Below are 25,255 nucleotides of genomic sequence, written 5' to 3'. Positions count from 1 at the left end.
ATTCTCCATTTTTTATGTATACATGAAATGATTTCTTAATTAAAAAAATTAAAAAGATAGAGTTTTCCAGGTGACAAAGGGCATGCCAGGAAAGACTCAGGATGTGGTTAGATAGACTAGAGAGCAGAGGGGAGTGAAAAAGAGACATGAAATGAGCCTGTAAAATGGGTGAGGGGTGCTCAGTCACAGGCACGTTGGAGAATGACAGCCCACGCCACCACTAAGTACTCTATTCCAACATAAGGCCTTGTATATACAAGGTTTCCCATAAATATTTCAATGCTTGATAGATAAAATATAGTTGATGTGTCATTCTAGGCTGCTATTCTTTAGATCATTAAGGAATATTTATTTTCTGTGTTTGAGTGCCATCTACCCAAGCTGGTCAACAGGCCAATACTAGTCAGAGAAATTATGTTACAGGCCTATTATATATAAATATAAAGTTGAAAGTATATGTCTAAAAACTTTTAATAATTTGAATTGCCTCAAAATTCAAGCATGGGATAGTAGGTGTGTACTCTGCATACCTTCTTTATTTCATTTTTCTAGTAATTTAATTTTTAATATATTTACAAAAGTACTGGTCTGGGGCAGATTAGAGAGGGGAAAAAATGGCTTCTTAAACTTGTCCACTGAGTTTAAGAAGCACTGTTTTAGAGAGCCCTGATGCATTCATTTTTAAGGACTGAATGCCTGTAATAAATGCAACTATAACATGTAATATATTAATGAGGAATGATTCCTTAAATAATTTATTTCAAAAATAATAGTATTTGATGAATTATAATCTACAACATGCCAGGCACCATTTTAAGTGCTTCCATACATGTTAGGTCATTCTATACAAAAACCTCCTAGGGTTGCAACTATGATTGTAATAATGATTATCGTTTCTGGCACAGAGAATTAGATGCACTTCTCAAAGACCTTTGGCTGGTAAACAGGAAGAACATGAATGCTTTATTACCCAGCTCCTGAAGCAGCTTCATGAGTTTATAACCCAGATCTAGGAGACATGCACATTCCTTTGCTCTTTATTGTAACAACTGGGAAATGCTGATACAGAGCTGAAAGGAGTCGTGGCACAGTCCCAGGCTGCCCTTCCGAGCACACCCCCTCTCCTCACAGAAGAATATTTAATGACCTAGATCTTTTCCCTCACAGGTTGCTGTCCCAATGAGGTTCAATGGTAAATCTGGAGTTGAAGTCCGGCTGCCGAATGACCTGGAAGATTTGAAAGGATACACATCTCTTTCTTTCTTTCTCCAAAGACCTGAATCAAGAGAAAGTGGGAGGACTGAGAATATGTTTGTGATGTACCTTGGAAATAAAGATGTAGGTATTGCTTCAACATTTCTCTTGTTTTTGAAACAATATGGTTTAGGGGATTTTGGGGGGGGGGGAATATTGGTTATATATTTGCTGCATGACCACCAGACTGGTCCCAAGAAACTGTAAACATTTATTATTTCACACTGTTTCTATGGTGCAATGTTCAAGAGTGACTTAGCCAGATGATTCTGACTCAGGGTCTCTCCTGAGGTGTCTGTCAAGATGTTGGCTGGGGCTGTAGTCATCTGAAGGCTTGACTGGGGCTGGAGACTTGCTTTCAGTTTGGCTTACTCACACGCCTTATAAGTTAGTGCTGGTTGTTGGTAGGAGGCATTTTTCATGCCATTCAATCCCCTCCATAGAACTGTTAAGTGTCCTCCTGGAATGCTGTGGACCAAAACAGTATGGTTTTTGAGTCACATGTCACGACTATGCTATAGCCCTATGCTATCACTGCCATTGGCACAGCAGGAAGAAATCCCACCAATATGTCAGCAGACTCTACCACCTCTGATGGCACAAGGGGCCACCCATCAATTGCAGATTATTATCTGTTAGTCTTATCTGATGGAGAGGCCTTGCCCAGTGGGCTCAGCAAATGACACGTGTATGCACACATGAGCACATAAATACTAGGGGTTAAAGATTGGCATCTGTCCCTGCACAACGAGGACAACAATACAAGGCTTCATGGAAATCAGCTGTGATTCTTCATCACAAAATCATGACCCTGTCCTCCTCCTCAGAATGCCCAGCTGTAGACCTTTTCTCAAGTCTGCAGGGGGGCACCATCTGTGGATGAGGACTGGAGTGAAATGAAACCTCTCCTGACTATTTAATAAGATATTCAATTGCCCCATCTCTTTCTAGTTCTAAAATCTTTAAACCACTATGTTACAGGAATTTTGAGCAGTTACTTCCCTTCCCTTCCCTTCCCTTCCCTTCCCTTCCCTTCCCTTCCCTTCCTTTCCTTTCCTTTCCTTTCCTTTCCTTTCCTTTCCCTTCCTTTCCCTTCCTTTCCCTTCCTCCCTTCCCTTCCCTTTTCTTCCTTCCTTCCTTCCTTCCTTCTTCCTTTCTTTCTTTTTCTTTCTTTCTTTCTTTCTTTCTTTCTTTCTTTCTTCTTCTTTCTTTCTTTCTTTCTTTTTCTTTCTTTCTTCTTTCTTTTTCTTTCTTTCTTTCTTTTCTTTTTTCTTTCTTTTCTTTCTTTCTTTCTTTCTTTCTTTCTTTCTTTCTTTTCTTTCTTTCTTTCTTTCTTTCTTTCTTTCTTTCTTTCTTTCTTTCTTTCTTTCTTTTTTTCTTTTCTTTTCTTTCTTTTTCTTCCGAGAGAGCAAGTGAGCAGGGGCTGGGGTACAGGGAGAGGAAGAGGGAATCTTAAGCAGACTCCATTCAGAACTTGATCTCACAACCCTGAGATCATGACCTGAGCTAAAACCAAAAGTCAGACACTCCATCTGAGCTACATAGGCACCTCTTGAACAGTTCATTTTAGCTTATAGTCCCTCCTCTTAAAGTATATTTCTTCAACTTGTCAGAGGATATGGTAATCACTGGCTGGGTTAGGATACAGTGGCTGGAAAAAAAAGTCTGAAACCTGGTTCTAGAAAATTCTAGCCAATTAGGAAGTTGTTGGTTGTCATTAGTAAATGTGGTGTTTAGAGATTCCTAAAATTGACACTATTATTAATAACTCTCTAATGCTTTAAAATGTTGGTACTTTGTAGCTTTCTTGTGGCTTAACTTTTCTACTTTGTATTGTGACAAAATGCACATTACTTTATTCCTTCAACAAAATTATACCATCTACCTATAAGGCACAACACTGTATTTATGATAAACAAAAATTTGTTTCTTGAATGTAAATTGCATCTCATGAATATTTTACCACAATTGTAAAATTTCCTATGTACCTCCAGGTGCTCATATTCTAACAGAGAAGGATACATACATAGCTGACCATGATAACAGAGGGTTCTAGGTATTATAACAGAGGCATGCACAAAGTCTTAATCATTGTATGGTACAGGGCCATCATTGCATGGCTTATTTCCCTTATAGGACTAAAATCTAATGGAGACCTAAGTCTATATCTGGTTCACCTTTATGGCAAGTGCTTGGCAAATATTTGCAGGTTGAGTGAATGGGGGAGTGCATACATGAGTGCAGCGATCTAGGAGCAAAGACAGTTCAGACATTATTAATTAAGTGTTCTGTCTGTATTATTCTGTACAAGGAGTTAACTCATTTATTCTGTCTGCCCAAGGCATATTGCGTAAAACCTGTTAGTTACTTGAAATAGACTCTTTTGGGATGGGAAGTTGAGAGGAACAGTGTGCGTGCGAAGTATTCTGAGGTGGCCTTTATGTATCCAGATCTCCAGGGATTACATTGGCATGGCAGTTGTAGATGGCAGGCTCACATGTGTCTACAACCTGGGAGAACAGGAGTCTGAACTCCAAGTGGACCAGAGCGTGATCAAGAGCGAAACTCAGGAGGCGATTATGGACCGGGTGAAATTTCAGAGGTACAAGTCCCATTGACTGCTGCTGTTTATTAATCTGACCCACACTCACCAAACTCCCATTGTATGTACTGCTAAAACCCATTTTTAGTACCTTGGCTTTGACTTCTTCCATTTTTATATAATTTTTAAAAATAACCTTAATTTATTTTTAAACAGAATTTATCAGTTTGCAAGTCTAAATTACACCAAAAAAGCCACATCCAGTAAACCTGGATCATCCCAATTCCATGAAATGGATAGTGGAAACAGCCACACACTCCTCAATCTGGATCCTGAAAATACTGTATTTTATGTTGGAGGTTACCCATCTGACTTTACAGTAAGTGTAAATGTTATTTCACCCAGTGAATATATTTACCTTTTAATTTGGCGTAATGACCTCAGGTCTCTATTTCAATTATACACTATATATAAAATAGGTTGAACTATATATTCTTAAAGGATATCCAGTGATAAAAGTTAACAATTATTCAGTACTTCCTGTGCACGGTGATCTAGACTTAAGCATATAAATTTAAATAGGCATCAGTACCATTCCCTTTTTATGAATGAAGAAACTGAGATAGAGCAGTTTGATAATTTGTCCAAAGTCAGACAGCTGGTCAATAGCAAACCCAGGGCCTCCCGCTCCAGGGTCCACATTCTTAACCCCTATGCTATCATGACAGTTACAAGTGATGGATTCATACTATTTCTTGCCTGACCTGATCATTGTCCTTTGTTGAATTAGATTTTTTGTTTCATTCTTTCAGCTTCCTGCTAGACTGAGGTTCCCTCCGTACAAAGGTTGTATTGAATTAGATGACCTCAATGAAAATGTTCTGAGCTTGTACAACTTCAAAAAAACTTTCAATCTCAACACAACTGAAGTAGAGCCTTGTAGAAGGTAAAAACAAAAATGAACAACAACAACCAGGAACGAATGTCTCTGTAACTGTGATTTTTAGTAACTTGCAGTTATATTACATATAATAAGTAAAGGTATGAGCCGATGAGATGCTTTTGGTGTCACTGGTAGCTTTGGGCCAGTAGATCTTAAATTATGACTGCATGCAATACTACTAGTCCATGCCTAAGATATCCTCATTTGTATAAAATATTAGATTGATAATTTCTCAATTTTTAAAAAAAAAATCCTTTTAAAATTTTTGGTGCCTCCTATCACAAAATATTCAGTATTAGATGGTCCCTGATTCAGGCACAAAATTACATATTTACTGTAAGTTTCAAAAAAACATTTTAGTCCACGAAGTGCACCATGACTTTCTAGGTACTTTGGCACCTGGACCTATTTGAAAATTGCTCTCTTAAGCTCCTGACCTTCCCTATAGTTAAAAGGATTTGGACAGACTATTTATTACTCAGAAGAAAATTATATTTCCAGTTAATAGTTTTTTACATTTCAAGGTCTTCAGCTCCTAGGCTACATCTTCCTAAGTAGATCTTTCCAAAGGAAACGCTTAACTATTATCTTTTTTTGAGCTACAGTTTGATTATCATGGAGCATAAGAACACATCCAAGAGAAATAGCTGGCTATGTTAACGTTCTAAAGACATTTCCTCTTCTTGAACAAAATCATGACAGCTACATTGCGTGGGTTTTGCTCTGTTTTTCAGAGAGCAGGATCTCGTATTAATAAGCACACTTGAGTGGTGGTCTTTTACTGCTGTGTTCTAACGTATGATCATTGATGTTGACAGGAGAAAGGAAGAGTCAGACAGAAATTATTTTGAAGGTACAGGCTACGCTCGAGTTCCGACTCAACTAAATGCTCCCAACCCAAACTTTGGACTGACGATTCAGACCACTGTGGATAGAGGACTGCTGTTCTTTGCAGAAAACCAGGTATTCTATAACAAACATCCAAATATACCAAATCTGTCCATTCAATTCAGCAACTTTGGGGTAACTGGGTTATTATAAACAACTAACTAGATCTGAAAAAGTGTGCCAGTGTTACCTGTATCTTTTCTCTCGGCCCAATTCTGCTTTCTTTGGCTATGGGAGTGTGTGTGTTTTAACAGGGCAAAGTAATTGGGAATTTGAGAACATGCCACCAAAACATGCCATCGTCGGTTTTATTCTCTGAAAACTAGTGTTTGTCTCATAATCTACTTATTCTGCCTGATGTCACATGACGACTTCCTAGGGATCTCTGAGAGTCAGACTGTTTGACCTCCTGCTGTTTGCATCTTGGACCGACTCTTGCCAGGCTGTGTGGAATTATGTCTTTATCAGCCTGATCCTTGGCTTTTCAAGACATGGAAGCCTCTCTGTTTTCAAGCAGCTGAGGTTTCCAGAGGCCATTCTTAAGTCTAGTTTGGAAAAATTCAAAGTGACTCTACAAGTGATGGTCAGTGCCATCTGCTGGGAGATGGGCCTGGAGTTGACTACTCCTAAGAATGGGGTCTTGTGGTCGCTCCACAGGTAGCATTTCTAGAGAAATGTGGATCAGCCCATGATATTTCTGTCTGAGAGGGAGGGATTGATACGGGACTTGGGATTTGACCAACCCCTTCTACCTGTAGAGTGGGGACATGGACCTGATCAGCTCTCCTCTCTGGGGCTGGTCTTGACCTTCCAGGAGATTCCAAGACTGAGCCAGTTCTGAGGGTTTTGGAAGGTCTTGACCTGCCTATAGAGTCCAGGGAGCTGAGAAGTCACCACAGCATCTTCAGGGCAAGGTGGCCATTTTCCAAAGTGATGGCTTCTTTGTACTACATTTTGAGTTCTTGGAGACTAAGAGCCAGAAATACTACTCATGTTAGAAAAAAATACATGGAACATCATTAATAACCAGATAAAATGATTTTGAGCACTGCCATCAAGCAGAGTGGCTCATGACTCAGTGAGCCAAGGTGACTGTTGTTTCTAAGTGTGATGAACCCCAACTAGCTACAAAGGATAAGATTTAGGATCCAGACAAGGACTGATGTTACTTTTAAGCAAGGACTTTGTCAGCAGATGTCGAAGAAAGGCCTTCTTGTCATCAGGGAACCATGGAAGAATAACCCTTTAAGCCTTACATTGGAAATTCCTCAGCGTATCTTTCTACTAAGGAAAGGGCTGGTTCAGGTCTGTGCCTTGCCCAGGGATAGGGAGGCAGTTACAATCAAGATTGACACAGTTGCTATCCTCAAGAACCTTATATTCTAGAGAGGAAGACAAATATTTAACAAAGCTATACTCATTGATTGGTTAATTGATTCATCACAATTGTCATAAGTGGTATAGAGGAAAACACTGGGGTGAATGAAGATGTATAAAAGACTTGATCAAGGTTGGGTAATCTGAGACCCTGAGGAAAGTAGAAGATAGGGCTCTGCAGAGAGAGGGACATAAAGAGGGCCCAGAGTTGGGAAGGACAGGGAGTGCCCAGGGACAGAATGGTGGCCTGTGTGTCTAGAGCATGGAGAGGCAGAGGGAGCATAGAGAAACCAAGCGGAAGGGGTGGTCAGAGCCTCACAACATGTGCTGGGGATTCACCGTCCCCTTCCTCCCATGACAACAAAGGAGGGTAATGTCATGTGCTTGCATTTTCCATGGAGCGCTGTGGCTGCAGAGTGGCAAATAGATTCAGGAAGGGACAGAGGGGACATGGGGAAGAGGGGACACTATTGCTGTGCAGTCTGACCAAAGAAGTGTGGCTGACACTAGGTGGCATGCAATGGGCAGAGAGTTGAGACATGGTGGAACGGACAAGTTTTGATTGGAAATGGGGGAGGAGGGGATCCTTGGGTGGCGCAGCGGTTTGGCGCCTGCCTTTGGCCCAGGGCGCGATCCTGGAGACCCGGGATCGAATCCCACATCGGGCTTCCGGTGCATGGAGCCTGCTTCTCCCTCTGCCTGTGTCTCTGCCTCTCTCTCTCTCTCTCTCTCTGTGTGACTATCATAAATAAATAAAAATAAATTTAAAAAAAATAATAATAAAAAAAAAAGGAAATGGGGGAGGAGGATTAAGAGTGACTCCTACTAGGTTTCTGGCTGGCTCGCAAGGTGATTGATTAGTGGTGAGAGAGAGAAAGGAGGAGAGCGAGCAGTTGGAAGGGCAGAGAGACAAGCTTGGCAGCTGGGAGGCACGTAGATCTCGAGTCCTGCTTGAGATATTCAAATCTGAGGTATCCATGAGTCACGTGTGCAGTAACAGTCAGGTAATCAGATGTCAGATCTGACCCTGAGGAGACAAGCCTAGGCTGGAGAGAATCATCTGGGCTTCATGGGCACACACCTACATTGGGGCTGCAGAAGTAACTGTGACTTTGAGGCAAAGAGAAGGTGGAAGAGAAGAAGAGGTCCTCTGCGGGCCTTGGAGGAACCCTCCACGTTCAGATGGAAGGAGGGGGGCTACACAGGGATGAGTCAGCAAATGAAACTGAGACAAGTCTGTGAGCAGATGGTGGCAAATGTCAGGGGTTTCACTGAGACCATACCTCTTTCTGAAAGGTAGCAATCATCTTTTCAAATGGTATTATTGACCTGTATCTTTTCCCTTTCCATTGTGCATGCTGGTTATGGATATCATGAAACAAAATCATGATAACAGCTGCATTTATTGCATCTTTCCTGTGTGCCAGCCACTGTGCACAATGTTGAACACAGCTTATGACATTTACCCATCATATCCATCCTGGCGTTGGATATTTCAGCACCGTTGTCCCTATTAACCGAGGAAGTAGCTACAGCTGAGAGCAGTTTGTAACTTGAGAGTAACTTGAGTTCCAGCACTCTGGGTCTTCTTCAGTGGAATCTTCTGGTAATCTACATTGTTTCCATGCTCTAGGATCGCTTCATATCTCTAAATATAGAAGATGGCAAGCTCCTGGTGCAATACAAACTGAATTCAGAGCCACCAAAAGAAAGAGAAATTGGACACATTGTCAATGATGGAAAAGACCACCGGGTACATCCTTTGAGTCTATTCACATGAATTGTTAAATGTCCTTTAAAATTAAGTTAATGCCCAGAACATTTTTCTATTACCAGACTAAGTCACAGTAATTAAAGGAGGAGGGACATATCCTTTCAAAATCTGAGTACCTGGGCATGAAATATGTATATGGCATATATAAAACATGATTAATTTCAAATGCGAGCATTTCTATTAAAATGTTTTAATATTATATTTTTATCCAAAAGCACCACTGCTCATAGTCTTCCTACCATGTATATCATCAATCTGAAGGAAATAAAACTATAATAGCCCTGACTCATGCTGAATAGGATTCTTTAATTTTGCATTGCTTACTGATTTATCTTTCATTTATTTTAGATACTGATCGTAATTGGAAAATTCCAAAACCGTATATCAATAGCTGTGAGTTCCCAAAATAGCCAAATTGATGGTGACATATTTGATTTCAGCACATATTATCTGGGAGGAATTCCGATCTCAATCAGGGAAAGGTAAGATGATCTAAAAAAACCAAAAATACAAACAAAACAAAACAAAACAAAACTGGAGCAGATTATGGTTGAGTGGTTTTGCTTGTGATTGCTATTGATAAGTCTACCTTTTTAAAATTCAACAACAAAACAAGTTTAACTTTTCAGTATTAATGTGTTAACCAACAGAGTCAAAGAGTTTGTAAACAGTGGATTATAGGACTGGCCACTGAAAGGAGAGTGAGGAAACTGTGGGTCACCCCAGAGAAACCATAAGAATATGATTTGTGTTGACAATGCTGCTGATAAAAATGGAGGCTGTGGCCCTGGAGTCCTTAACAATAGCATTGGAGAGTCCAGACAGTTCCATGGCCTGACAAGCAGCACTGGGCGCTGAAAGTTGGGGTTGCTGCCTTCAGGAAGTATCTCTAGAATGTAAGGCATGTCTGTGTCACCTGCCCCTGATGTGTTATCAATTATGGAACGGGTGCATAACTGCTTCTTGGATAATGAATACATGGATGACTTAAGTTATTTTGAAAGGAAGTGAAGCCTAATCTGAATGAGAAAAAAACCCCACCACTTTGAGAATGCACTTAAAAATAACTTTTACAAAACAAAAATATTTTACATTTACATGTGTTTGTATTCTCCAAAAGGCTTTTAAACAGCTGATGATAATGTGTGGCAAGATTTCCTGGAAGGGTTAGTACAGACTCATGACTGAGTTAAGAGCACTCCTACATTGTTTGATTATCATTATTTTTTTATACGAGATCTGAGGCTAGTGAACTCTTTTTCTAATTTATAAATGAGTTGGAAGGAATACTAGATATGATTTATAAGGTGTTGTGCACAGGTAGTCTGTCTTCAAGAAACCTTATATATTTGGACATCTGTCCATCTATAGTAAAGATGAACTAATATTTGTTTTAAAGTTCTTCTGGTTGCCCTCAAAGACAAAAATGCACATAAGAAAGCTCAGCACTTTAATATAGTTTGGGAGTGAATGTCTTAGACTCTTTGAATTAGAAAGGACCTTGCATGGGACGTAATTTCTGAACTTTATAGATGAAGAAATTGAGAACCAAAGAGGTGGTATTCATATTTAGTATCATCCATATCATATCAATTCAACCATGAATTGCTATTACTAATGAGCAATAATCTTGATTTTATTCAATTAAATGTGATAAAATAGATTAACTTAAGGAAGTCAGTACTACTGTACACATCTGAGGTTCCTGTTTATTTACTCATTACACAAATACTCACTGGGTGTCCAGTGACATCAGGCAGTGTGAGAGGTGTTGGGAACACAACAATGAACATAGCCGAAGGGAGATCACAGAGTGTGGCCCATGGAGAGAATTTAATCCAGTTGGGGCATTGGGAAGGTGGCTTCTAGCTTGGACCTGAAAGACAGCAGCAATCAACATATGTGAAACACCAAGAGCTGGGGAAAGTGTGACCTTTCAAGGAACTGGAGGACACTGGTGAAGCAGGCCAGGGATGCCATGTGGGACTGGTGTGGGAAGCAGCGGCCTGAACACAGAGGATCTTGAAAGACTCAGTAGGGCATCACTGGAAGGACACTACCAGAGAAAGGACATTATCAGATTTGACTGGTGCAGGGCAGAGGTTGGTGGAGCAGTTGGATGATGACATGATGAGCATGTCCACAGAGATAAGAGATGAGAGTGGCCTCAGGGGAATGGCAGTGCAGATAAGGCAAAGGGAACGGATTCTCAACATACCTAGGACAGTGAATGGGTAGTACTGAATGATGGCTTGTGTTTGGGGAGGAATGTAGAAAGTGGTCAAGGATGACGCTTGGGTTTTGCTCCAGCACTTGGGCATGTGAACAGCACCAGCAGAAGGGCAGGGGGATGGGTTCAGTCTGAGACAGGCTGAGTTCCCAGAGCCTGAGAGATAGGAGGTGGAGATGCTGGAAAGCCGTCGGACAAAAGGCCTGGACTTCTGCAGAGAAGTCTGGGCTAGAGAAAGAGTGAATGTAGCTCAGGTACAGGGGGAGTGGGCTCACCGAGACCACTGAGGAATTCTCGGAGGCAGCAAAGAAGCCACTGGCCCATGGTTTGCATTTGCATAGTGTGAGCAAAAGACCCCCAGATAGCGATGCAGGTACCAGTCAGTCAGGGTTTACTAGTAAAGGGTAGTGGATGAGAACCAAAAGAAGTCGTTCTAATTTTGGCTTAGCCACCAAAGAGCCATGTGATCTTGGGTTAAGTCAGCACTCAGCCTTTCTTTGCCTCATCATCCCTATCCATTAAAGAAATATATACATGGATCTAGTTATGCATATACAGATAGATGTATAGACAGAATTTTCCTAGTAATCTGTCCTAGAGGCTTTCAAACAAGGGATTATTCCCTTTTATGGGCAAGTTTATACTTTGATTTTTTAAATTAAAATCACAAGAACATGGAAAATATAGGAGATAAAAGCCAGTCAAAAGATATCCCTGGCCTTTTACTCCCTTGCAAATAAAATGCCAAGCCATATTGATGTTTCTGGCCCTGCTTCATCCCTCTGGTGACATCTTTGATGGTCCAGAGAGTTCTAAAACTCCCTCTGATGTGAGTCACTGAAGAGTAGGGGTGGGGTGGGCAGAGAGGAGTCCTACTTATCACTCATAGCCAAGCTCCAAGGGGCAAGCAAGCAGTTTTTCTAAAGGAGGCAGGTGTTCTGACCCCAGCATTAGTAGGAGGTCCTTACAGACAGGAGGACATAAACCTAGTCTGGAACAAAGCAAACCAGCATAATCGCTAAACCAGCGCTGACCAAGAGATTTTGCAGATGCCCTGTTTTCTCCTCTTTCACTATAGTGTAACTTTTGGGAATGGAGGCCCAGATCTAAGAATGACTTTTTTAGGATTCCAGTCCAATCACAACCTGTTAATCCTATCTGCTTTCTGTGAGAAGAGAAAATCACCCCTGATAATGCCAGAGGCCCTCAAGCCACCAGGAAAAATCTTTCCTCAGGACCTACACCATTGTTGACCTACATCAGTGTAATAATAAACCATTAAAATGAAAATAATTCAAAAAGTAAAAATCAGTCAAGGATCTATTGGACATTTACTCAGTTTAGGACCACATTTGGGTCTTCTGGCTCTGAAATCTGCCTGCCGTGAGCTTGGACTGGTTAGGCCTTTGTGAATGGACCCCCGGTGTGCATATGTATCTCAGTGTGCAAACCCATCAGTATAGCAGCCTGCACTCCTACACCATCACATTCCTCTAGCAAGTGTGTTCAGTCTTTGTATGCTGGAGCAAATGTGGAAATCTAGGCCCTCACATGAGCCACAGTAACAAGAACACTGCCAAAGAAGAATGGAAATAAATCTTCCATCTTAACATCTTTGCTGTAGATAACAGTTCTTCTGTAGGAAAGAGTCCTAATTGTTCCAAGTGCTGTGGGTATACAAACTGTGTAAGTGTAAAGAACAAGGACTTTGAGTCACGCTAGTTTGTGTGACTCAGACTGCTCAGATGCCAGAGCTGCCACTTCCTTGCCACGTGACCTCAGACAAATTACTTAACCTCCCCACACCTCCCCATGCACATCTGGAACATGGTCAGAGTAGCTACCCATCTCTCAGGGCCATGTGAGGATTCAAAATGAGTAAAGGAGTTAGCACAGCGCCAGGCATGTGGTAAGAGCTCAGTAAATGTTAGAGAGGAAAATACACCCCTCAAAAGGTCATGGTGAGGCTAGAATAACTGTGCCTTACACAGAATAGTTGCTCCATATCTGCCAGCTGCCTTTTTCCCCCCTTCTGCTTTTCTGCTACCTTCTTCCTTCAACCTATACTATATGGAAAGGACATCAAGGAATGGTGATGGGTCTGAACCATGTGGAAACCCAAGAGAGAATGGATTTTAAAATAGTGTAAATAGACAAGCTCCAGGAATTAATACAAACTTTCCTTCTTTTATAAAAAGAAGCTCACCTTTATAAAATAATTAAGCTCAAGCTGCAATGAGCTTGAGGATCCAGTGAGGATTCATTTCTTCCTTTTCCTTCTAATGAAATTTAATTTTATGTATATTATATGTAGCTCAACTATTTATAATGATTTGAATAAAAATGAATGCAGATACCTTTCCATTTAGAAAGGTGAGCTGCCTTAGGGACTTATAAGGAAATCAGCTTTGTGTTTTTCTTCGCACATCATTTGTTTAAGAAACACAAATATTTGCCTAGACTCCAGCCAGTTCATCTGTGTTAATGTTTTATGTGAAGTCAGCTCCAGACAGATCCAAAAGTTAAATCAAAGCAGAAATGCCAAAAAAAAAAAAAAAAAAAGGTGGGGGGCAGAATGCCAAGTTAGCTGCAAAGGCAGAGCTGCTGTAGAAAGAAATTGCTCTCATTATAATGACTACTCATAATGAGAGTTACTAACCCCCACCATCTCCCATGAAGTCCTAACTCTGTACCAGGCACTGTTTTGAGTATGTTACACATATTAACTCATTTAAATTCAGGACAACTCTATGAAACAAATTAACACATTCCCATGGTAGAAATGAGGAAACAGTCACAGAATAGTGGAGTCGTCACCAGCTCCAGTAGCAGAGACAGGGCTTGAACCCAGGCAGCCCGGGTGCAGGAGCCCTCAGGTCTGGGGCAGCACTGTCTTGCCTCTCAGAAACAACTCCTGAGCATTCACAACTGCAGACCAGGCACAGTGCCAAGTAATTCCTGTGCATTAACTTGTTTGACCCTCACAATGCTTTCCATCATTCCCGCCTGGCATTGAAAAAATGCCACGCCACATTTTTCATCACTGACTAGAACCAAGTTATAACCGTTTGTTTCTACTGAGTTAATAGTAACTAACTTAAAAGTGGACAGGAAAATAAATAGCAAAGAGTTTTCTAGAACATTCTTCATTTTTTTTTAATTTTTATTTATTTATGATAGTCACAGAGAGAGAGAGAGAGGCAGAGACACAGGCAGAGGGAGAAGCAGGCTCCATGCACCGGGAGCCCGATGTGGGATTCGATCCCGGGTCTCCAGGATCGTGCCCTGGGCCAAAGGCAGGCGCCAAACCGCTGCGCCACCCAGGGATCCCTCTAGAACATTCTTGAATCTAATAAATTATTTTTTATTAATCAAATATTTATGATATATTATTTTGTTTTTTTAAGAGTTATTTATGATAGACATAGACAGAGAGAGAGGCAGAGACACAGGAGGAGGGAGAAGCAGGCTCCATGCGGTGAGCCTGACATAGGACTCAATCCCGGGACTCCAGGATCGCGCCCTGGGCCAAAGGCAGGCGCTAAACCGCTGAGCCACCCAGGGATCCCTGGTATATTAATTTGTTGATAGGCTTCCTATTCACCACATATTATTATGACTCTGGAAGGAGGGTGGGGAGTTATTCAAGATAGCATACATTCTCTATCCCTGAACTTTTTGAGGACACTGGCCACTCTTCTGTCAACACTATTATGTTCCTTTTTAAAGGTGAGAATGCTGAATCACAGACAAAGGAAGTCGATTTTCTCAGCTTCACAATATAAGTAGTGCTATAGAAATCCCATAAGAACAGATATTCATAAAATACATACTGGTTTATGGGTGAAAAGTAACAGTGAAGAGAGTTTCAGGTCCGGTTCTTAGCCAAGGCTGGTCTGATTCACCTCTTCCTATTTTGTGCCCCAAATCAGATTTAACATTTCTACACCGGCTTTCCGAGGCTGCATGAAAAATCTGAAGAAAACTACCGGTGTTGTGAGGCTGAATGACACTGTGGGAGTCACAAAAAAATGCTCAGAGGACTGGAAGGTAAGAATTCAAAGCCTTGCAGAGAAGTACGGCTCCCCAACCAACCTGTCTTTGGTACTTTGGTATTCATTTACAAATCAACTTTTGAGTTTTTCTGGTAGCACTTGGTATTAGAGTGAACTGGTTATTTCTACTTCTCACCTTTTTGCAAGACACAGAACCTCTTCAGGTTTGCATATTTGTAGGAAAAAAAGGAATACCAACTCTACATACAAAAACTCAGGTGACTGGTAAATTATCATGCAGAAAAAGCACACTGTGCTTCTTCCTGAGCCAATGTAAAACACATTAACCAGCTCAGGTGAAGTGATCCAAGAGAAGATACTGGATTTCAGCCATCAGATGATTTCAATGCCAGTAATTTATTCCTTGTTTGCATTTTAGCTCGTGCGATCTGCCTCATTCTCCAGGGATGGACAGTTGAGGTTCACCGGTTTGGATCTCCCTTTGCCCAGTGAATTCCAGGCGTCCTTTGGGTTTCAGACCTTTCAACCCAGTGGCATATTATTCAATCTCCAGTCCCAGGTATGAAATATTGCAATACTGAACATGACTTAAACCTGATTCAAAGTTTGATGTCAAAAACAATAGAGAGATTTTTGAAGGCAAAGTAGTTGGGCATTGTATCCATCATCACATGGTTAATGATATTGCATGTTTCAGCCATTGAGGTTACTCTTCATCCTGGGGCATGTCCTAAAAGAAATGAGGCCCAGAAAGTACCTTATAGTTTACAGGGTTGAATTTGTATGTATTCAGGGACTCATTTTCAGTCTTCTTGGGTTAATTTCATGAGCTAAGGTGAATTATAACTGTTATAAGTGACAATGTAGCCTAAAGTTTTAGATCTAAGAAAAAAATCCAAAAGTATCCCTACTGTTCCTTTTTGATTCCACAAAAGATAGCTCTTCAGATTCCTTTCTTGCAGTAGCAGCAGCAGCAGCAGCAGCAGCAGCTGGTTGGACAATCTTTACATCTGGGGAATGAGAGAAAATAAGGTTCTTTGTTCATGTACAACAGAGCAACAAGGAGGTACCCTCTATGGCTTCATAGGATTTCACTAGTGTGGTTACATAGGTGTAGAGGTCAACTAATGTTTAGAAATCCCCTTGTGGGGGATCCCTGGGTGGCTCAGAGGTTTAACACCTGCCTTCAGCCCAGGGCATGATCCTGGAGTCCTGGGATCGAGTCCCGCATCGGGCTCCCTGCATGGAGCCTGCTTCTCTCCCACGTCAGGCTCCCTGCATGGAGCCTGCTTCTCTCTCTGCTCTGTGCCTCTGCCTTTCTCTCTCTCTCTCTGTCTCTCATGAATAAGTAAATAAAAATCTTTTTTAAAAAAATTTTTAAAAATTAAAAAAAAAGAAATCCTCTTGTGGAATGAGGAGGATTTTACAATAGAAGTAGAAGTAGAATACTGACATTCTTGGATTTGTTTCTTCAGGATTGTCAGCACAACAGACATCTAGTATTTGTTGAAATAAAGAATGGTAGCTGACTCCATGGCTATGTCATATTAGAAGACCTAATCTCTCTTGATAGATACTTGTTCATCAGCCTTTAGAGATTTTTTTTTTTAAAAAACTACCCCCTAGAAAAGCCATGTGCCAGCATTTTGATTACCAGAGTGTACTTTCCATCAAAGTAGGATGTTTTGACCTAGCTCTTTTGACACCCAATGCTTGTTTTCTCTGCCAAGGGTAGGGACACTGAGTACATAATGTGCAAAATGGTCAAAAGCTGGCAGAAGAGTTGACTTAGCAAAAGAGGGGGTCAATCCTAGACACTGGAGGGATCCTAGAAATATCCTAGAAACACCACCCGCAACCTCATAATGGGTTAGCTAAGACATACATATAAATTGACATTCCTTTATTCAATCCATAATGAATATTGCCAATTGAAAAAAATCAAAATAAAACTGATAGTGGCCACAACCACACACTGTAAAAATTGTCTTAGACTAAAAGCTCACTGAATGATCACATCTTGTTAAAAACTGCAAAAATTGTACTTGCTAGGAAAAAAAAAATCAACAAAATTAAAATGACAGCTGAAGAAACTACACATATTTTTAAATTAAGAATTGACAGAATTGAATCAACCTGCCAAAATTTAGATCTGCAGAGTTTGACATTAGAAAATTGAACTTCCTAGAAATTATGACCAGAAAATAGAAGTCATGACTAAAGAAGATATCATTGTTATAATCATATATGGGGTGGGGGGAGGGTAAATTAAGACTTCCTCACAAAACTGATTCAAGAGAAGAATTGACCCTGATGAAAATAATTTCAGCAGACTGAAAGTAAAACTAGCAAAATTTAGAAATGGTGTAACTGTTTTCTATAATTGATGGAGAAGTAGGTTTATGGACGTGGGTCTGTAAGATGCTTTTGACAGCTTCATCAGTGTAAATAATTTGCAGAAGGCTTTTATATTCATACACACAGAATCAAATACGCAAAAATAATCTTTACATTGAAATAATGAAGTCAAAACATTAGGATCAAATCATCCTGGCTGTCTTATCCGTAGTGTTGATCATAAAACTTCAGTACTGATACAGTCATGATCTTTAAGTGGAAATTAATGACTCTGATGGGTATATTCTGTGGTGGTTTCAGAAACATAGCCTGCAAGTCACCCTGGAGGATGGTTGTATTGAACTGAACACCAGGGATAACAGCCTAATTATTAGATCTCCACAGACGTACATGGACGGTGAACTGCATTATGTGTCTGTAATAGGTGACAACTCTGGGTGAGTGGAATGGCCCTTTTGCCAGAACTCTAAGACTTTTATTTAGTTTAATGGAATTTTCTAGTATCTTTTTTGTGAAGTATGTGTCCTTGATGCTGACACTATTTTACTAGTAAGTCTTAGCCTTCTTCCTGGTTCTGTATGAATTTCTTCATTAAAAAAAAAATCAATCAGTCAAAAGGTGGATGGATAAACAGATTGTGGTATATTCACAATGTAGGAATGAAACCAGAGTAATAAGCATAAAAGATCTACAACTGTAGATCTCCAAGGACAGGGACAAACCTGGCAGCATACCGCTATGTGACAGAGGTCGCACATAAAAGCATTCATCTCCTATGATTTAATTTATATAAAATTCAAAACCAGGCAAAATTAATTTCTTTTATGAGAATTCAGGATTTGGGGGTTATACTCTTGAAGGGGAAAAAGGGAGCACAAGGCAGGGTTCCTGGGCACTGGTCAATTCTGCTTCTTTCATCTGGGTGCTGGTGTCGCTGGTGTATTCACATTGCAAAAAATTCACTGAGCTGTACACAGAATATGTACACTTTCTGTATGTATAGAATACTTCAATAAAAACACAATAAAAAATAATAAATGAAGAACAGGAAAAAAATTTTAGTGCCTTTTAAAAATAAATCTAGTTTAACAAGTTACTTGAGGTTAAAGATACTGAGTCTGAATCGAAGACCGTAAGTTAGCCTCGTGGTGAGGAACTTTCCTTCCTGCATTTCTCACTCTTGTTGTGCCTTCCTCCTCTTCCAGACTGCGGCTTCTCATTGATGACCAGACTCTGAAAAGTAACCAAAAGCTACAAGACTTGTCAGGTTCCCAGCATCCCCTGTATCTGGGTGGGAGCCAGTTTGAGGGTTGTATCAGCAACGTTTTCATCCAGAGGTGCGTGCCTTTTTCTGTGTGTGTGGCTGATGAGAGTGGCCTGCCTATAGGGAGGGCATCTCCTTGCTCTAGTAGTGGAGTTGGATTTGTCACCATGTGCTGCACGAGGGTCTCATTCCACCAGCTGTCGAACACCTTCTTAGACAAGATACACACATTAGAAACAAACCACCTCCAACAAACAGCCGCCTGGGCCCAGCTTTGGCACATAACCTTGAGAAAGGTCCAATGAAAGTTAACTTTCAGATTATGGCCCTGAAAGTTTTTCATACTTTCATACTGAAAGTTTGACTTCATTTTCATCAAGATCGTGCAGTTTGATTTCATCAGCTCTCCCGTTTTCGGGGCTGAGAACTTGCAGGAGCCAACACTGTTGGGAAACCAAATCACCACCGTGTTGAACCTGGCCATGACTTTTTAAAGAGAGGAATCTGGTATTTGCATGCAAATGTTTAGATATTCTTTTCTTTTGATTCAAAATGGTCATTTTTAGATAAAAGGCAAAACCCTCGCCAGGGCAGGAGAAGGGCCCAGGGCTGGTCAGGAAGCTCAAACAACCCGTTGGGAGCTTGGAGGGCTCCTGCTGTCCATGAAGTCTCAGACAATAGTCAAGAGATAAGCAGATTTATCTGTGAGACTCTCCTACTCAAGTGCAGCAAGATCAACCATTCTGCAAACTCACCTCTCAGGTTTCCTGACATTCACCATCGTTCTAGATCATCGGTGCCCACTTTTCTCCTCTCTGCAGAGTTCATTTTCATATTTCTAGAAGACACTTGTTCCAAAGAGAGCACTGTCATTACCTTGGCTTCACCCCAGCCCTAACCATTCAAGTCAGTGAAGTTTCTCAAGGCACGGGGCTGGGCATTTTAGGGAATGCAGAAGTGGGTAACAGCACATCCTCTTCCTCTGTGAGCTTGGTGTCTCCTGTAGATATAATGTACCTGTAAGAGATGAAAGTTCACGGAGAAACTATGACAGTAGGAATGTATAGTTTTAAACCAAGCTCTCTCTGCCAGTGTATCTTCCTTGAGATTTCAGAGTTGGACAGTGGTTTTCTTTTCTGCCCTCGTTCCAGGGTATCAAAGAGTCCTGCAGTCCTGGACTTGGCCAGTAAAACTTTCAAGAGAGATGTGTCCCTGGGAGGCTGCAGTTTAAACAAACCACCTTTCCTAATGTTGCTTAGAGGTTCTACAAGGCTTAACAAATCCCACACTTTCAATATCAACCAGGTGAGTATACCCTACACTGGCTTTTGCTTCTCCCCAGGGGATTCTGAGACGCGAATCCTACCTCGTTTGAGATGTTGGGTAAGGGGTGGGAGCAGGAGTGTAGATTGCCTGATTCCTTGGTGGTCAGTGCCTCTAGGATGTGGGATTGATGGGTCAGCAACAGTTGGATTATACCAAAATGTAAACAAGGTTTCCCCTCTCGCTTTTCTTTTGTATCTTGGTGAAAATTTGGCAATTTTTACAGACGGAACAAATTGAATCTTAGGTCTCTCAAGTTCTGTAGATGATGCCTTACTCTTTTGGCACTTCTGTTGCATCTCCAACAGGTACAATGAGTTTCTCTAGAGTATAGGAGTCATGCCCCTTTCCCCTCCCCACAGACACCTCTCCACCCCGCCTCCTAGGACAGCATGTATACACACACCCAGGCTTTGCCAACATCAGTGTGGTTTGACATTGACTGCACATGAGAAACATCTGGGGAGCTTTTAAAATCCTAATGCTCAAGTGCATGCCACCCAATTAGGTCAGATGCTCTTGAGGTGGGTCCAGAGGCAGGAGTTTGTAAAGTTTACAGGTGGTTCTAATGTGCAGCACTAAGAGGCTGAAAGGAAGTAAAATGTCTTATTTGGAAGAGCAGAAGCATTGTAATAAATTGGACACAGGATTAGGACTTAAAGAATTCCTCGCTGTGCCTGAGGTCAACAGGCTGACCTCCCCATGTCTGGAGGTTACAATTAAAACGATTAATGGATAACACTGAGCACCTCCTATGTGCCAGGCATTACGCTAAGCTCTTGAAGTGGATTTTCTTACTAAATCTGCAAGTAACCTTGTGAGGGAAGTATTATTCTATACTTCTATATCGCCATACTAAAATAATAGTACCAAGCAGGTATATTACTAGCCACAGGTTACAGAAAAAGATGCTGCACTCTAGAAAGGTAAGTAGTTTTCCCAAGCTCCCAAAGACAGAAGGTGGAGTTGGAATTCAAAACCAGATAGCCTCATCCCACAGCCTGTGTTCTCTTAAGAGCAATGTGCCTCTGTTCAACACACTTTTCACTTAATGTCAACCCGATGCCACTTGTCTGCCAATATTTCCCTGCTGCACAGTGATTTGGATGAGTTGAATTGATAGCACATAATAAGAAATGTTTTATGCTATTAAGGAGAAATATAGTTCATAGAGGCTAGTCATTTTACTGTTATGAGAAGAATATCTTTAGGACTGCTCCATCAGGAATGAAATCATATATTCACTTTCTTCATTGTAAGGCTGAAAGTTACTGAGGGACTAAGTTAATACAGCGATGGTAGAGATGGAGAGAAGGAAATGGATTCAAAGCTATTTAGAAGATATAATGAACAGGACCCAGATAATAATTGAATGTGGGTGGCAAGGGAGAGACAAGAGTTAATGTAATTCTGAGGCATCTAGTTCAGATTATTGGATGGATGGAGATGCCATTCATGGAGATAGGAAAAGGACAAGTATTTAGAGGAAGAGGCTGAGTGGAGTGTGATTTATATTGAGTGACAGGCGCCTGCAGGACACCTACAGAGAGAAAGCTGGCAGGCGGGTGGGGGGCTGTCAAGTGTCTCTGAGTGGGCATCAGCTGATGGTGGAGGTGGGAGGTGCTAGAGCTATTGATGTGGGAGCCGCCAGTGAACAGAGTGTGTCTTTAATTGTGCCCGGTTCTGTGCGAGCCCCCAGATTAGGTGGAATAAGACATTAATTCTGCCTCAAAAAGCTCAATAACAGAAAGAAAGCAACAAAGCTTTGTGGTTAAGGACTACTTTGGGGTCAGACTTACTGGGTTTGCATCAGGCTCTCTCAAGGTATGTGACCTTGAAGGACCATTTAACCACTCTGTGAGTCTATTTCCTGTAACATAAATGCCGTATATAAAGTAATATCTCATAGTAGTGTTGGGAGAGTTACAAGAGGTAATAAACACAAAACATGTAGAAAAGTGCCTGCCACATGGTAAGCATCAGCTGTGATTATTATACACACTGATAACCTAAGTGAAGGGGACAAAACATGCAACAGACCTGAGGTGGCAGGAACTGAGTCTGGAGTATGGGTTGGATTTAGACAAGTGAATGTTGCTGTTGCGTGAGCGGAAGCCCGTGGTTGGCAGGCAGGATGTGAGTGCTACTCAGGTACAAGACACCTCCTATACATTCCCTTTGATCTTCACTAGTCTGCGTACTGTCTCTTTCAGTTCTCACCATATGCCTCTGAGAGCAGAAAAAAATACCAACTCTACAGGTCAGGAAACTGAGTCTCAGGTTAAAAAAACAAACAAACAAAAAATAACAGCTTGCCCAAGAGCACCCAGTCAGTAAATGGTAGTCTTAGAATTCAAACTTAGGGCTGTAGATCTCAAGGAATGTTCTCTTAAGACCACATCCTGTGGCCTCTATAGGCTTGGAAAGCTTGGTGAACAAGGGAAATTGGGTGGAGAAAGGAAAATGAAGGAGGTAAGCTCAGAATTCCACGTTTGAGCCACATCAGGCATAAGATGGCCTGATGTAACTTGATTTTTTCTATAGTCAGCATGAAGCCATTGAAGGGACTGCTTTAAGTCATGTTTAGAGATTAATACAGTGGCAGTAGCCTGTGGCATGGTTTGGTGAGGGAATGTTCTAGAGACAAGGAGTCAAACTGGCTAACTACTTCAACAGTCCAGGCAAGAGAGTCAGAAGCCTGATGTTCAGGGCAGAGGAACTAGGACTGAAAAGGAAAGAGTTGATATTGTGCCGTAGAGATGAAGCAGGACATGGAAACTAAGCTCGGGGAAAAGGCAAGGGAGGTGGGTATCTGTGATGGCCAAGGCGTAGGGCCTGGGTGCCTTGAAAGAGGGGAGTGCCATTATGAGAAGGAAGAGTTGGTGGCAAAAGGTATTTATGAAAACCGTTCATCTTGATGTTACTGCTCTTGATACACAAAGAATTTTTCAGGGAGGGAGTGAGGCCCCATTGCTATGAGTCCCAGACAAGAAGCTCCACTAGGATCCAGGTTTGCTTGGATTTGGAGTGGTTTTAAGCAATTCATTTAACCTTCTGGTGGGCATGATTGCGCATCTCCACCCAGCAATGTGTAAGCACAAGACGTTTTAAACAACTGGTATCAGGTTTTCATTCTGAGCACCCTATCGAGGATCGGGTCCAAGAAGAAAACCTGATCTTGGAGGAATTTAAATTTGTTGGGAAGTCTTCAGCCATTAGCTCCAGTGTAAAATGGCTTAAACGTTAAGATCCATAAAGTCACATCATGGACAGTTTGGAGGAGGTAGGGCTTGAGGCCAGGCCCGTCTCAGCTCACCTCAGCTCCATCCTGCGTAGCCCGGGGCTTCATGCAGTCACCGGATGATGCCCCGCACCAGAGCCACAGGTCAGCTCGGCTTTATTAGTGAAGAAGGTTTTCTCAGAGGCCCCGCCTCCTCCTTCCCCTCCACGTTCATTGGCCTGGAGGGAGGTTACGTGTTCGTCCCTCAACCAATCCCTGGCAAGCAACTGCCTGCCCCTCACTTTGACAAGTAAGAGATCCCAGTGTAGCTCTGAGTCCTGGAGGCGTCAAACTCTGGGCTGTGCCTGGCTGGAAAAAAGGGAGAACGGCCGGAGAGTCTCAGTTTCTACAACTATTTTTCAAGTCCTACTTGAAATTTTTTTTTCTTTTAAAGATTTATTTATTTATTCATGATAGACAGAGAGAGAGAGAGAGGCGGAGACACAGGCAGAGGGAGAAGCAGGCTCCATGCACCGGGAGCCTGACGCGGGACTCGATCCCAGGACTCCAGAATCGCGCCCTGGGCCAAAGGCAGGCGCCAAACCGCTGAGCCACCCAGGGATCCCCCTACTTGAAATTTATTGCAGTTCTTTTTCAGTTTTTTTTTTTTTAATTTTTATTTATTTATGATAGTCATACACACACACAGAGAGAGAGAGAGAGGCAGAGACACAGGCAGAGGGAGAAGCAGGCTCCATGCACCGGGAGCCCGACGTGGGATTCGATCCCGGGTCTCCAGGATCGCGCCCTGGGCCAAAGGCAGGCGCCAAACCGCTGCGCCACCCAGGGATCCCCTTTTTCAGTTTTAAAACTTTGTTTGGTTCAAAAGCTCAGTGCATCGTCTAGCTCACGACACACATCTGTGAATGGGTCAATTCTGATTAAAGTGGAGACAGGCTGTGGTCCTCCCCCTCCCACCCCCGTCCCCCGCCCTGCCGGACACACACCTTCTGGTTCCTGCTCTGTTTTTGCACTGCCCTGCTGCAAAAACCCAAGTGAATGGCTCCAGAAGAAGTGGCAGGTTGGCGGCTCCATGTCCTACTGCCATGTCTGCAGGTCTCCTGCTGCTGGAGAAATGCTGGCTCTCTCTCAAGGGACACTATGATTATTCCACAGCTCTAAGGTGGGGAGGGGCTCTGCATACCCACTGGGTCCAGGCACGGCAGCTGTCAGGAAAAAGACCAGACTTGTGTCGGATGGGAAGAACATGCATCCTCCCCAAGGATGGATTCATTTCTGTTGAATCCGTCCCCTAGGATCAAAGTAAAAACTGAACAAGGCACTTGGCAAGATAAGTATTCTTTACTCTTTCCCCCTGATAATTGGCTGTCCTAAGTTTTTACTTCTCTGCCTTGCAGCCATTACAGGACACACCAGTGGCCTCCCCAAGGAGCATGGAGATGTGGCGAGAGGCCCAGTCTTGCCTACCACCTCCGCAGGCCCCGACCAGTCCCGGAGCCTTCAGTTTTGGGGACAGTCCCACCAGCCACTTGCAATTCACGATTCCCCAGGAGCTGGTGAAGCCCAGGTATTTTTTAATTTTCCTGCCCCACACCAACTCTGAACTGGATTGCAATTCTACCCCAGAGCAGGCCAGCCAGCATGACACCATGCATCTGTCCCCAATGAGGTGATGCTACCACTTTTGTGGAAAGAGTTGCTGGCCTGCCCAGGACACAGAGCCTGACTGCCCAAGTGCATTCCCTCCCCACAGCTGGAAGGCACACGTGACATGTGCTGCTCTGAGGCTGAAACAATCAGCTCGGCTCTGGTGTAGAATTGACGGTGTTCTAAAAATAAGACTGATACTTCTTTTCAAAGCTGCTATTTATTTCTATGATAAATCACCTTTCTTCTCTGCATTCTATAGTCAGAGAAAAATAATTCTTTTAAGTAGACTCCGTGCCAGATAGATCATTTTTAGAGAGTACTTTTAGAGAGTTCTTGTGCTAACAAGTTGCACCTCTTCTGGAGAGGAGGGGGTGAACAGAGGTATTAATTATGTC

General features: G+C 42.1%; 1 protein-coding gene and 1 long non-coding RNA gene across 3 annotated transcripts in view; one reads left to right on the top strand and one right to left on the bottom strand.

The window, feature by feature from the left end:
• LAMA3 (laminin subunit alpha 3) overlaps nt 1-25,255 on the top strand; it is a 249,900-nt gene that overhangs the window by 209,640 nt on the left and 15,005 nt on the right. The window contains 13 exon segments of the mRNA XM_038543644.1: nt 1,168-1,338; nt 3,705-3,856; nt 4,013-4,175; nt 4,609-4,742; nt 5,558-5,702; nt 8,638-8,757; nt 9,127-9,260; nt 14,941-15,058; nt 15,443-15,583; nt 17,683-17,819; nt 18,588-18,719; nt 19,798-19,951; nt 24,608-24,777. Of these exon segments, the coding sequence (XP_038399572.1) occupies nt 1,168-1,338; nt 3,705-3,856; nt 4,013-4,175; nt 4,609-4,742; nt 5,558-5,702; nt 8,638-8,757; nt 9,127-9,260; nt 14,941-15,058; nt 15,443-15,583; nt 17,683-17,819; nt 18,588-18,719; nt 19,798-19,951; nt 24,608-24,777 (1,871 nt within the window).
• LOC111096794 lies at nt 10,521-24,412 on the bottom strand. Of its 2 annotated transcripts, none has more exons than XR_005362558.1 (4): nt 24,197-24,412; nt 19,402-19,663; nt 14,842-16,034; nt 10,521-10,654 (listed from the first exon to the last, which is right to left on the bottom strand). It is a non-coding gene; the product is annotated as an uncharacterized LOC111096794 (long non-coding RNA). The 2 variants fall into 2 exon arrangements; XR_005362557.1 differs by having other exon boundaries at nt 15,936-16,034.

This window comes from Canis lupus, chromosome 7 (genome assembly GCF_011100685.1).
Source record: "Canis lupus familiaris isolate Mischka breed German Shepherd chromosome 7, alternate assembly UU_Cfam_GSD_1.0, whole genome shotgun sequence".
Classification (NCBI taxonomy): domain Eukaryota; kingdom Metazoa; phylum Chordata; class Mammalia; order Carnivora; family Canidae; genus Canis; species Canis lupus.
This window is presented reverse-complemented; position numbering and strand designations above follow the sequence as displayed.